General features: G+C 42.9%; 1 protein-coding gene across 1 annotated transcript in view; it reads right to left on the reverse strand.

Moving 5' to 3' along the window:
• The window catches only part of traf4a (tnf receptor-associated factor 4a), a 34,175-nt gene extending 21,642 nt beyond the window's left edge, over positions 1-12,533 (reverse strand). The window contains exon 1 of the mRNA XM_005739403.1: positions 12,035-12,533. Coding sequence (XP_005739460.1) covers positions 12,035-12,177 — 143 coding nt within the window. The 5' untranslated portion in view covers positions 12,178-12,533. The remainder of the gene's footprint in view (positions 1-12,034) is intronic.
• Positions 12,534-14,847: the final 2,314 nt, after the last annotated feature.

A 14,847-nucleotide genomic window follows, 5' to 3' on the forward strand; every position in this document is an offset into this window, starting at 1 on the left:
CACACACACACACACACACACACACACACACACACACACACACACACACACACACACACACACACACACAACACACACAATCCCTTCTCGCTGCCCTTATTATCAGCTCCTGGAATCACACCTCAGACGGGCTGTGGCTCTGGCTTCTCCTTATCAGGCTCAGTCCCTACCAACCAACACAGAGAGCCCCCTCCCCACACCCCCTCCCACGTGCCTGATCTGTGAGGCACCTCAAAGCTGGGCCTCCTGCAGTTGTCCACTTCTCTGCGTGCTCTGTGGACGCGGTCTCTTTGTTCGGCGAGGCGAGGCGCTGACGTCAAATCGCCTCCTTTGTTTCAAAAACGCCTCAGTTTGAATTGTTCCTCGAGCACCGATTCTTCAACCTGCCCCTGTTGCTGGGAGCAACAATGAGATAAATGACAAGATTTTTCAATCAGCGCATAAAAGAAGAGGGGGAGGAAAAATAGAGGAATTAGCACCAAATACAGATGTCATCCATTACTCATAATAAAATCTTGTTTTTTCAGCTGGAATATAAGCTGCACTGCTTGAGCTGCAGTATTAAATGGGGCGTCTGTATGGCACTTTCTGAAGCAAGACGTTAAATAAGTAGCCTTGTTACTCCAGGGCTTCTCGATTGTCAACAGTGAAATTAGTATCATTTGTTTGTCTGCTGCTTGTTGGAAACTAATAACTAATAATATTCTAAACCCACAATCAGCTGATCTAGTCTTCTTTCTATAGTCTCTGAGCTGAGGAGGTGAAGTAAACAAACGCTCTTTCATTCTGAACAGGGTGACTGACCCATCTGGAGGTGCACCTGATCGCTTCCTGCGCCACCCCATCGGGGGTTCAAAGTTGGCCCGTTCAGAAGGAGGAAGGAGGAGGCCAGGCACAATAACGCTGCGTTGACGCATCAGTAAATGAGTTGTGAGAAAGATCCTGAGGCAAAAACACAAGGGAGTCATTGAGCTGTTCGGTTAAAGGGCCACCGCAGAAAAATAGATGAGAGGAAGATGTAGAGCCTTGGCAGGAAGGAAGCCCTCATCACTGAAAAAAAGAGGGCAGGCGGAAAGGCTCAGGGCCAATGGACAGTGACCTTAACATTGACGGAAGGCCCTGTGAATAAATGACTATAATTCAGAGTGTGTTCACTTCAAGCGAGGGGCTTAACTGCTCTGCAGACACCTGTTCGGCTCGACAGAGGAGCCTTTCACTGAGGACAGGTGCCTCGGCAGCGAGCCGCCAACTTCCCGATCCCAGCTGCTCTGCTTTCAGACCTCGAACAGAGATTCCTCACATGCCTTCCTGTCAGCCCCGAAAGCCTAAAGACTACTCCCTGATGTAAACAAGAGGCATTGAGTCGACAAAACAAGAGCATGTGGTTTAAGGCGCATAAGCTGCACGCAAAAAGCTGCATTAGTGCACATTTCTCACTCCGGGACAGATCAGAATCAGAAAACGTTATTAATCCCGAAGGAAATTAGGGATTAGATCACAGATGTTTTGTCTAAAAGTATGTGCAAGTTTCACTTCCTTCATGAATAACGAGACGTCACCTTCAATATAAAGAAGTCTGACGAAGATTCAAGTAAAATAAACTCACAAAGCTGCTGCATCATCAAAATTACTTCTCAGAAATCTTTCCACAGTCATATCTCCTCAGTATTAGTCCAAGGTGACGTCTTCATCACTCTAACCAGTTCGAATTCTATCTGCTGGCAGATTACTTCACCGATTATTTGATGAAATTTTGGTGAGAACAGTCCAAACAGCCCACTGCTGACTGTTAAATATAAAAAACTAAATACCAGAGCCAGAAAACCTCACAGTTCAGCTGCTGAAACTAGAAAAATGTTCAGTATTTTTGCCTGAAAATGACTCGTTAATCAGCCCTAATTTGAGGTTTGATGGCGTCTGTTTGCACTCTCCAGATGCGATTTCAGCCTTACAGCTTCAAATGAGAAAGCGCCCTGCTGGAATAATCTGTGTGAGAGTCGAAACACGTGTGTCGGTGCGCTGGGTCCGTCAGCTCGGTGACCTGTGCACAAGACAAACACGCTGAATGAGCGGCGAGTCGATTAGTGCAAGAGGGGAGCAGATGGAGCCGGGCTGAACACTCAAACCTTAAAGTATCTGCCGCTGAACCCTACAATCAGCAGCGGGAACAGGCAGAGAGCATGTATGTGGTTTCATATACACATATTATTATCTGAGCCGCTTCACATAGTATGCATACTCGGGCACATGTAAGCACTAGTCACGCTTTTCAGATCTGGGCCAGTTGGCTGTGGTCCAGCATCAGGGCTGGGCTGAGCAGCTCGGTCCCAGCATGCTCGCTGTGCGAGGAGCAAGGTGCTTCAATGCATAGCAGGAATGTTTTCAGCCTTTGTTCGGGCGCAAAGGGCTGCGGGATTCATTTTAAAGGAGCTCTTATAGGCAAGGGCAAGTCGAGGCATGTCTATAACGGCCTCTTATTGGGCCTCACGAACACTCAGGAATATATTCACAGGCATATTCGCATGGTTACATGCAAACCAGGCGTCTACTGGGAAACATTACATCCCATTTACACAGGCTGCCGCCTCTGTGGGTTAAGGTAAAAGCAAGCCAGTGGTTTTTCCTGTTTGTTTGCCTTGTTTATCATGTTTTGGGTGAATAAATAAATAAATAAATAAATAAATAAATAAATAACTCAACTCTTTACCCTTTAAAAGCCAGCTAGGACTAACCCTTGAAGCTCTCTTCTGAGCTGAACAGTTTCTGTCATATTTCAGGCCTACATATAGACCAGATGACTCTGTGTGCGTCACAAGTTAGTGAGGGTGGTCTCTGCTTGGATAACCCTGAAAAACTATTGTTAATAAATCTTTATCGACATATACCGAGGTTTCAAAACTCATCACTAAGGGTACTGGGAACGTCGTCAAATGTCGTCTTCGGAAAATCAGTCAATTATATGGGAATTGAACAAATTTCTTTGTTATCTTCCGAAACATTTCTTCAGTTCTTTGCAGTTTTGTTGAGACGGCCTCGTTTGACCTGCTGTGACCGTTAACTTGCAGTTGCTCATTTTCACTAAGCTTCACACCAACCTAGTATCGTTATTAATGAGTCATTTAGTTGAATTAGTATCTCCCTAAGCCTGTTAAATTACTTTAAACTACCGCCACATAACTGTCAGTTACAGCCACAATGTAAAAAATGTTTTCTAAAGAGCAACTAATCCGTTAATTATCACCTTTAGCCCTAATTTTACCTACAAATAATCGTCCTGTTCGCCCACCTTACCTGTTTTTAACAATACTTACAGAGTCAGTGACTACAGTCTCATGACAGCCGATAAAAAACAACCACAACTGCACAACAAAACCTATATTGTAACCAACTACCTCTTCATTGTAAGTACTAGGAACCAAATCTGCACTTGTAATAAGCCGCAATTTGCTTTTATCTCAACAAACCTGTATTTCATTTTTAGGCTGTTATACCGGCACTTCATCAGGTAACATGAATCCATGATTTGAAGTCATTCAAGTGGATGGAAGTTGACTTACTTTCCCTAAACCACAAATTAACCTTCATCTAAACATTCTGACACAAACCACAAACAGCAGTGGAAACACAGTGTGTGGGGTCAGGTAGTCTGGCTTTATGGAGAAGTCTGTGAAAGCCTCCAAAGTCATTCAGGATGTGTTCCTGTCTGAGCTCGCATAATCGGTTCCAGGGGCCTTTCAGAAGAGAAGAATTATTATTATTAAAAAAAAACAAATAAAAAACACATCCAGATGACACAACCTGAATGCGAAACATCTCCATCAGAAAATCCACCCAAGAGCCCAAAGTGGCTCCGAGTTTCATCCGAACTCGAGCGCACGCTCTCGTTTCTTTACATCCGTCAAAATATGAATCTCATAATGACATCTTTTCTCTACTGCAGGGCCTCTGCAGCTGTGTGAACTGGCCGGGGCGCTTTCTCTCAGCAATGTCATCATCACAGCTGCATCTCTAAAGCCTCTCTCCGCTTCCTCCCAGGAGACAAGCGTCTTATCCTGAAACAGCCTCGGCTCACATCTATCCGTCAGTCTCAGGAGTGAACGACTTCTATAAACGTATTTTTGTTCTCCCTGCTGCACTTTTTTTTCCCCCCCCCCTTCTACTTTTCGTGGGGGGGAAGAAGTGGGTTTGCATGGTATGTAAGCAAAGTCACGTGAAGCCGTTGTGGTCGCAGCCCAAAAACAAAAAATTTAATCTGACTGTGTAATAATTCTGTCTGTTTGCTGTTTATAACAAGCAACATTAAAGTTGGCTGCAGATCATTTCATCCGCTCCTGTCTAAACATGGATAATTATGGGCTATTAGATGTCAACATCCATTTCCTTACACCCATGAGACATGGCAATTTGAGGTTGTTTTCTTTTATTTTTCGGGATTATATTCTCAGACTTAGATCTTCAGCTTATGTGCAGCTAAACTGAAATAACACTGGTTGCAACAGAAATGGGTGCTTGGTTCGTACAGACGCAATTATGAATCAAGAACATGCGTGAAGCCACCGGGTGGCTGCACCTGTAGTTCAAAAAGCACAAAATGAACCAAACTACACTGGTTGAGGATCTCCACTTTCATGTTGCGCTGCAGCTGAACTCGATTGCTCGGGCTGTAAACTTGGTCCACGTTAAACTTTAAACATCAGTGACTTTCCATGCAATCATTAATTTCAAAGTCCAGCCGTGTGGTGAGCTCAGGGACTTTCAGTGACTAACTTCCTTGTCAGTAATTGCTGCTAGAATTAGAAAGGTGTGGGTGTCACACCTTCACAGCAGCTGGTGACTGCTGCTCGACTCTGCAGGTACATTTAGGTGGCATTCAGAGCACCAACTGCTCTTTTCCCAGACAAAAGCTGCAGTGTCCCGCACCATGTTTTATCTCTGCACGCCTCTTTATCCTCCGACTCCTTCTATGCATTGATGTGTTAAAGTTTATGGGACCCTTTCCAGCTCCATCACCCCGAGTGCAACAGCTGACAGCGGCTTGATTGCACAGCTCTGATAGGCCTTCACAGACCCCAAAGTGTAGAGCGGAGGCCTCGCCTGAACACAGCATCTCTCTGTGCGCTGCTTGCTGATCACTGTTGAGTCTCCGGATCTGGACCCAGGAAGTCTGTGCAGTGTTGGGACACCTGCGGGGGGACTGTGAATGTCTCTGTGACAGGACCGCAGGATGGAAATGGCAGCGAACACGCAGTCATTCACCAGTCATCCATGGCTCTGCTCCCATTCAGACACAGACACCCACTGAGGCACAAAGACCCAGCTGCCTCAAGTGGCAGACTTACACACAACATTGAGCACTAATACAACACAGCTCCATTAAGCCCTTTAAGAAACGTCCTGTCACTGCAGCCAGAGTGCCCCTCTATACATCCCTTTGGACAGAAGGGAATTCATCACAAAGTTAAAAGGGGGACACATTTAGATCATCGTGTGCCAAACAGGCCAAACGCTCTGAGCTCAGATCACACCTGTTTAGTGTTTTGGTTAAATCCGAACTAGTTTAAAATTGCACAATCCATCTGAATGGTGCCTCCAAGCTTAATAATGCTGGCATTGTGATTCTGACAGCTGTGCATTACAAAGACAGACGTCAAACTCAAACAAGTGGAGCTTTTACACACCTGAGTCACATGCAAACGTTGTTTTTCTGCTCTGTTCCTACAGTCTGTTCAGGCTCTGATGATAAAACCTGCGTGTGTTACACTCAGAATGTGGATGCAAAACCAACGAGGGGCTCGATAAAGAATCAGACCTGTGAGGTGTATTTTAATCAATATCAATCCCTAGTCTTAGAATCACATCCTAACAAACCAGCTTCAGTAAAAGAGCAAATACAGTCTTTATAGAAACTTTATAAACCACTGATTAAACAGCTTTGAATGAGGAAATTTCATCAGCACAGAAATTGTTTACTTTTTGGGAAATTAGCTTTCACACTGAAAACCGAATGAGAATATCCGAGACTCACATCCACACCTATGGCCCATTAAGCTAACGAGCATGTCTTTGGGCTGTGACAGGAAACCGGAGCACCTTCAGGAAACTGTTTCTGGACAAGCTCCACACAGAAAGATCCCAGGAACTCAGAACCTCTCAGCTATGAAGTGACAGTGAGGCAACCACTGTACCATAGTGCTGCCCACGACTTAAAGAATTCACCACACCCGACAAAGAAGTCATCTGGCAAATAACTCACTTCCATATAGAAGGCCTGGCCTACTTTTTTCACATAAAGACAAAGGAAAGTAATTTTATTATAGATTTATGTTTTGAAAATAAAGGGTTTGGCTTTTTAACAAAGTAATAAAAGAGTTGTTGACTGTAGTGTTAGAGCAGTTCATTAATTTATTGAAAAAGTAGCCAATCAGACAATCATTATAGCAACAATTTAGCCGTTTCATTAATCATTTAAATAGTTTATTAAGCAAAAATGCTCACGCTAAGCTTTTAATAAGTCCACTTGGCTTCTTGGAAACACTTCCAATCGGGTAACTTATCAGTTTTTTACTACCACACTGCTCACATATTAGATTAGACAGATGCTAGAGGAAGGAGAGTGAGGTACGAGGTGTTCTGTGGCTGTGCATCAGGACATCCACAGTGTAAAAAACGTGGGAGAGCACAGCTGAAAAAGCGAGTATCACCTACATCAGTGAGGAGTGGGGAAAAATGCTGTGCTACACACAGAGGACATGTCAAAGTTAAAACGAATCAAGGTCTGCTGCGAAAAACACTGGCCTGGCTTTCGGACAGTGAATAATCGAGCCGTGAAAAATTCTCACATTAGCCCACTTTGGAGCCACTCGTGACTCCGGGTAAGTCAGCAGTTGTGCTGTACGAATGCGCGGAGGGCCTGTAGGAAGAGATGCTCCCGAGCTGAACAAACCAATTACACCCCTGTCAAGGCCGTGGCGCTGCACTGCATCATCCCCACAGAGGCCCCACAGTTACACTGTGAGGCTTTACTCTGGCTCAGGAGTCCCGGCACTGCCGAGCCGTGAGGCCTGGCATGTGTGGCTCGATCATAAGCCCAACTATTAAGTGTTTATTGTCCTTTATTAGAGCCTCGGTGTGGCTAAAACAAAGTCTGCCCTGGTCAGTAGACACCAAGCAACTGAGGCATGTGACTTCTATTTGATTGCAGAGTGTGTTAAAGCTGCAGGGCAGGGCTGCTTTTACCCCATGACTCTCCCTTTAGAAGAGTGTGTGTTGGGGGGGGCGAACCTCCAAGACTGCTGCTGCTGCACATTCCTCCCAAAGCGGAAACACAGGCCATTAGCATCACATGCTAACAGAGGCTGCTCAGACACAGTAGAGCCACAACGCTTCATGTGTTTCCTTGAGTGCCTCTCAGGGACGTTTCACTCCACTGTGACATTCTTTGAAGTGGAAATACAGGATTAGCCTCCTCGTGGTCCTATGAACAAAATAAATGGTTTAAAAGGTGATAGAAAACTCTATCTGAACACACATGGCTTATGTCTGCCTGGAGGTATAATACAAAATATTTATATAACATATTAGCACTGTTGCCTCATAATAAGAATGTCCTAGGTACAAATCCTGCCCCGAGTGAAGGAGTCTCCCTGTGCCTGCGTTGGCTCTCTCCAGGTATTCCGGTTTGCTCCCACACTCCAAAGACAGGCTAATTGCTGATGCTCAATTAGCTCTAGGCGTGAATGTGAGCATGAACGGACCTGCGCAGGGTGTACTCCACATCTCACCCTGTGACAGCTGGGATAGGCTCCAGCCTAGGATGTCCTCACATCGGCGCTTATTACAGCTTGCACCTGACAAGTACTGTCACATTAGGACTCAAAGTGAAACCAGAACTCGGAGGAGACATGGAGCATGACTAACAGAAGAAGGCATCGCATCGTGGTGCAGATCGGGATCAATTTCCTTAAAATTACAAAGATGGTGCACTAACCCTGGTAGTTGTTACTCTCTGCATGTCCTCGTGCCATTACTGTCATTTGTGATCATCTCCGTTCTTCTCATGAGGAATTTGGTTATTAAGCACGTATCACTCACCACATAGCGTGTTATAACCCAGTTATATTGCGCCATATAAATTTCTAAATAAATCTGAGGGATTATTTCGTGAGAAAGGATGATTAACGCTCCAGCAATGCCATGCATTTGCTTACTTGTGGCCTATTGTGACAGAGCAGTGGGTCTCCGGAGATGATGACAGAGCCGTCCATGTGAAAGCGGGCATACTGGCCAAGCAAGCCTGGACTGGATGTGACATAGCCCTCAATAACTTCAGAGACAGGATCAGCTGAGTTGCACAATGGGCAATGCATTAGCTAACTACGGACTGTCAGCCTCAATAAACTTGAACCGTGCTCACAAAAGGCGCACACGCTCGACGGCCTCGACTGGCACACTTCGTTAATTAAAGAGGTGAGAACGAAGCCTGTCGGCTGTTTCATGACGGCGGAAGAGCTGCTAAAACACTATTTGCTGTTCACGTAGATGTTTATTTACGCTTTAATCTACCTGGGAAGTGAAGCAGGAAATCTCCTTTGAAGCACGATCAGAGCTCCCACTGTGAAACAATGTGACCTTGTACGTCATTGTGATTCTATTATTATAAATCTGAATGTGGAAACAGTTTATTTAGACATCTTAGTGCCACTATCACACATCTCTCTTCATGAAAAGCTCAGAAAATAGCTGTTTTATGTGGCTCATAACAAATTTGGAGACATCAGGAGAAGTTTATATACATTATTCTGCAGTTTTTAGGCCATTAATAAAGAGATTTAATTATCTGGTGTACGATCATATTTGTTAATAAGTTGGAAATAGAGTTTTAACCTTGTATACAATGGGTGCTAAAAAGTCTAACACCTGAGTTTACTGATCAGAGGTGTAAATACTTTTAAGTATTGAATGATAAACGGATCAATGGCCAACAGATGACCTGTGAACATTAGTAAATATTGATAAAACGACCACCCACATTTTAGCTCCTTTACTCAGGATGTGTTGTTAAAGAGGAGATGCACTTCCAGTAAGGCTCACTTGATGTAGGTCATGTAAACTGTACAGGGAGGAATCATATTATGTGACATCTCTACCGCGCAGGGGCACAATGTTACTCAATTTAAAACTTTAACAAGTTGAGAAACTTTAGTTAAATTCAGTCAGTCTGTGGGAGTTAAAGAAAAAAAAAAAAAAAAAGAGCGTAAACTGGAGGACGAACATGGAGGCGGACGGGATGAGGCAGACAAAGCGTCGGGCCAAACTCATTGATCAGCAGCAACACTGTTCCTCCCGCGCTCCCTTTGTTCAGCACTCTTTCTGCTTTTCAACCAGATGCAATCTACTGCTGTTTAGTAATCCAGAGGAGGCTTCCCGATGACTCAAAACACTGCAAACCAGCAGCTCACGACAAACTAGCTAATATATTCATAGCGTCAATCCACCTCTGTGCTGTCACTGTGTTCTGACACAGGAAGCCTGACTGAATGATCACCAAATAAGACATCAGTCTTTCCTGAAAGCAACTGGAGCTTACAGAGAAGTTATCCCAGTTTCCCTCGGGGTGTCTTCGTGTTTCATCAAGTAAAACCGAAGACTGGTCTCAGCTAAATAGCTGATTTTATAACTGATGTTAAACTGCAGATCAGCTTGACAGGAAAAATGACAAACCAAGAAACCGCAGCATTTTTATGACTCATAAAACTACATTTGAACAATTATAATGTGACGTTTAACTATAGCAAAGCATCAGACACTGCAGACAGTCGTCTTTAGTGTCTCAAACAAAAGCAACTTTGTGTTTTGTCTTTCTCGATTTATCTTTCCATTTAATCACTGCAGCTCAGATTTGAAACATCACAGCAGCTGTCACCCATATCCCATCCAGACTCCATAACATAAAAACAATAGTCTGAACAAAGAGACCAGATCTACTTTTATTCAAATCTGATGTGTGAATTTAGTTTTCAGCCTACACATGAAACAACTAATGATCATATTTCCAATAATTCAAATGTTTAGCACAAAACACTACAAATGTTCTTCAGTCCCATTTCATTCACTTGAATCTATTACGCCAGCAAATTCTCAAATTGAGGAGGAATCAAGTTCTGACGGCACTTTTGCTCAAAAAAAGAAAAGAACAATGTGGTAATCAGACAGCTTTTCCAAAACAGTGTGAGTCACATTTAGACCGCACTGTACAGATTTTAAAAAAAAAAAAAAAAAAAAAAAAAAAGGGAAATAAAAGCCAAACTTATGAATGACAACTCCCACAATCAAGTCTTTAGACCTTCTAGTGTGGAGGGCAACGCAACTGTAATACACAGATCAGATCTTTTATTTAATCGGCTACTCTCTGTTCAAAAAAGCAAACAAACAAAAAGTTCTCAGTGTCTCATAGTCCACAACCAACAGGGAAACAACACAAATCGAGTTAAGGTAAAATGAGATAACACAAAGAAAAGCAGGAAATTTTAAACCATTTAAAAACAGATATTTTGGTCAAAAATTAGATTTTTCCCTATCATCATCATCATCAACTACAAATTTTACTTATCAGTGCACCAAAATATTTCAAGGTTAATTTTAACCTTTAAAATATTTTTTTTCAGTTTATAAAAAAAATTATTAAGTATTAACTAAATTTGTTAACTGTTTGTTTCCTGTTTTAAATCTTTGTGATGTGGCTTTTAGGGCCATTAGTGCTTTTCTGCACACATTTTAATGCAACTAAACATCACATAAACAAATCAGAAGTCAACAATCTGAACTCAAAAAAAAAAAACCAACCTCTTGATTCTTTTGCTTTGATATAGTTACTTATCTAAGGTGGAAAGTTTTTTTTTCTTTGTTTTTTTTTTTGTTTGTTTGGTTTTTGCTTTGTTTTATTATTTTCTTCAAGCCCTGTGTACAGGAGCTGCATACAAAAAGATATTTTGTGAAAAGGGTTGGCGTAATAAGCAAATGCTTCAGCCAATACCTTTTGATTAGCCTTGTCTCATGCTTTCTTTCTTTATGGTAGATTTTTGTTCTGTTTTCACTCTTTGTTTTTGTTTTTTTCACTGTTTTCACTGAGATTTGAATTTGAATGCTAATAAATAAAATCAAAATCAAATAAAAAAAAAAACAAAACAAAAACTCATCTACTACTTTACATGGTGACACTGCAGCCAATCAGGCTGGAGAAGAAGCTCCTGATGCAGGTGTGTGTGATCTGCAGGTAAGCTGTTGGGGGATTCTGTGTATTGCTTGAGAGTCCTGTAGGTGTAGTGGGATAATTAGCAACAGGGCCATCTTTGAAAGGAACAAAACAAAGACTCTGTTTGTAGGGATCTTAACACTGAGTCCAGTGTTGAACAGATTAAAAGGTGAGGAGGTCTGCCATCCTGCTGACCTCTGAGCAAAAGGTCCCTCAGCGGCCCCCAGATGCCCCCGACCAATGAACCACTGTCTAATCCTGGACTCCAGAACATACTCAAACACACACATACACAACCCACGCAGACTCATCCACCCCAGCCCAGAAACACAGACATGATGGGGAGGCAGGGGCCCTCTGCAGGCCACAATCACCACAGCATGAAACATTAATGTAAAAAGGGGGGAAAACCCCCAAACTTTAACATAAAGATTACACTCGGAGAAAAAAAATCTGCACATTAATGAGTCTAAGCGATAATTAACAATGATGAAATATTATTCCAGGCTAAAGCTGCACATGCAGAGAGAGAAAAAACACACCTGACATCAAGAGAAGGAGGGTTAAAGCCAGGCATTGTTTACCAGGCCTCATATTGTGTTATTGCTCTGGGCAGCAGCTACACAATAGACCAACATTAATGCAGACCCAGGCAAGACGGAAGAAAGGTGAGCAGGGCACACCTTTGCTTTTATTTACTGCTGCTCGACCGAAACTACGCCAGTAATTTCCGGTGTCGCCTGCAAAGAGGTGGATCCCTGTGCACACAAACACACAGCATACCTCAGAAATTCTTGCAGGCAGGTGTCACAGAAGCGGTGTCCACAGGTGGACACTTGGACGGGCTCCCGCATCGCTTTGCTGCAGAGCGGACACTGGAAGCGTCTCTTTGGCTTCTCCAGGAACTTGTAATCAAACCCGGGCATGGCTGCAGGTTCTGTCGCTTTTGTCGGGCCTTCGGCTGCAGGTTAAAGGTACAAATGTCCTCTCGATCCCCCCGCAAACGGGGCTGTCTAGCTGCGCTGCCGTGAAGCCGATGAGGGGTTCATATCACGTCCCTTCCGCCGCCGACGGATCGGGCTCTGCAGATTCGTCCTCCCGCAGTGCTCAGCTGTCTGACGGCAACAAAGGCTGGACGGTCCGAGACAGGCTGGAGAAACGGTTTATGTTGGCCGGCAGAGCTGCTACAGCTGTGCGGATGACTCCTCTGGTGATGCAGAATTGACACACTGAGAGCAAAGCAAGAGCCCTCCGTCTGTTTAGGTGCACCGAGCCCCGCCTCCTCCTCCTCCTCCTCCTCCAGGCAGGAGGAGTCAAGGAGCTGAAACGCTCTGTTCACACCATTTTATCTCTGTGATCCCCTCTTTATGAGGCTTTAATCGAGCCTTTGTCCGGCTACAGTGGGCTCTCATCGTTCTTTCATTTCACATTTGATAATTATCAATGTTTATTTATCAGCTTAGACGCCATCAGGGGTCCACATAAAGTGTCGGAGAGTGATAATAAATAAATAATTAAATAAATAAAAAAATACTAAACATACATAGGGCCAGCTGGTGAAGTCACACGTGAGAGAGGTTTCGCAGTAAAGATGTAAATTAAATAAAGAAAAACTGAATCCAACTCAGACACCTACAGCACAGTCAGAGGGGAGAGGCGCCCCCTGGCGATGGAGCAGCACACCAGCCTGGTATTATTTCGTTTCAAGCTTAAATGTTTCATATAAATGCTTCATTAAAAATAACCCCTGACGTCTGCTGTTATACTCATTAAAAGAAATAAACATCCGGATGTCATTTCGTTCACGGGGTCAATAAAGCGCACAGCTTCACATCTGGATCGGTTTTCACCTGCTGTATTGCCACTGAATTACATCACCATTACATCATCACACAGGACAACAAAGGCAGCTGAGCCATGTCCCCAGAAAAGGTGAAGAAGTCTGGAATAATACCCACTGATTAAAAATAACTCGGTGTGTTTATAGTATTAAACTACATATTAATGACAGCGTAAAGAGGAGGGTAGACGAGGTTAATGTTTCATTTTTTGAAAGTCTGTCTTTTTAAATGTTCTCTATTGGAATAAAAGCCACAATACAAGAAAATGTCACTGTGAGTCAAATTTAATGTGAATGTAAATATAAAAAATACATGCATATTTAAAAAAGCAGCAGTGGAAATGAGCATTTTGAGGTGCTTGTACTTGAAACTGTTTTCTGTGATTATTTTGGTTTGTTTATATGGATATATATATAAATATGCATTAAAATCTTTATCAGAGGTGAGTCTTGGCCCACACTTAGAAGTGACTACCTGCTTGAAGTGGAACTAACAGTTAGTCACAATAGATCAAGGAATTTTTGGAACGATATTTCAGCGCTGTGAGACATCTTGTGTCATCAGAAATACCTATCGAAGTGAAATCAGACATCACCTTGATGTTTACGAGAAAATATCACAAACTAATCCAGATGCAGATTAGTAAGTAAAATTGATTTATATAGCGCTTTCTAAGAAAAGGAGTCACAAAGTGCTTACAGAGTTAACAGGAGAAAAACAAACAAAAAGAAGAGCAAAATGCACACAACAGAAAAACAACCAAATCTCTGTCTGAGAAGTTTAAAGCTTTCTAAAGAATGCCACAGATTCAAGCGTGTGAAGAAAGAGTGGTAAGCTGTTCCACAGTTTTGGTTTTAAGAGACAGTACCCACTTAGATTTTACACGGGTACAGAGAACCACAAGAAGACCTCTATCAGCCAGCCTAAGGATTTGAGTAGACAGGCGATGTAAGTGAGGGCCTCACCTCATAAAGCCATGAAAGTAAGAACCAAGATTTCAAGATGATACTTAAACCTGAATGTGCAGATGCTGTAATGATGGGGTGATATGAGAGAATTTGAGAGCGAGTTACAATCCTTGAAGCAGCATTTTGGACAGATTGGAGGCGATTAATAAACGCTTTGGCGGACAAGAAAATAGAGCAGTACAATAATCCAAGCAGGAGGTGATGAAGACCTGAACGAGCATCTCTTGTTCACTTTTTGAGCAATTTTTCTTACAGTGAACAAGCAAGAGCCTTGATGTGAATAAGTCAAACATCAAAAATGATCTCAAGATTGTGTTGTTAGCTTTTAGGGTGAATGAGAAAGAAAACGGATATAGAGGTATATGCTTTCTGGAGCGGGAAATAGAGACATTTGCTTTGTCTGAGTTAAATTCAAATATTTTTCATCCAATCATTAATTGAATTGAGACAGTCAATCTACCCCTCGTCTCTGGAGAGACAGAACTTCCAGCCTAAGCTGAGCTGTGCAGTCTCAGACTGCTCTCAGCCTAAATACAGAATATAATCATGTAACTGCAGATGATCTCTGGATTTACTATTGGAAATGAAGCCATGCAGCAGCATATTAAGTACTTCAAACTGACCCCACTTTGCATTATTAGGACTTCAGGTTCTGTGTGCAACTTTCTTCAAATCGTTCATTATTACAGGTTCAAGTTTACATTGACTGGCCCAAAAAAGGTCCTCAGCTGTGACATTTATTTTCCAATATCTCATATTGATGAGGGGAGATCCGCACCGCTGTGCA

The sequence above is a fragment of the Pundamilia nyererei genome, unplaced genomic scaffold (genome assembly GCF_000239375.1).
Source record: "Pundamilia nyererei isolate P.nyererei 1_Seehausen unplaced genomic scaffold, PunNye1.0 scaffold00091, whole genome shotgun sequence".
Taxonomy (NCBI): Eukaryota; Metazoa; Chordata; class Actinopteri; order Cichliformes; family Cichlidae; genus Pundamilia; species Pundamilia nyererei.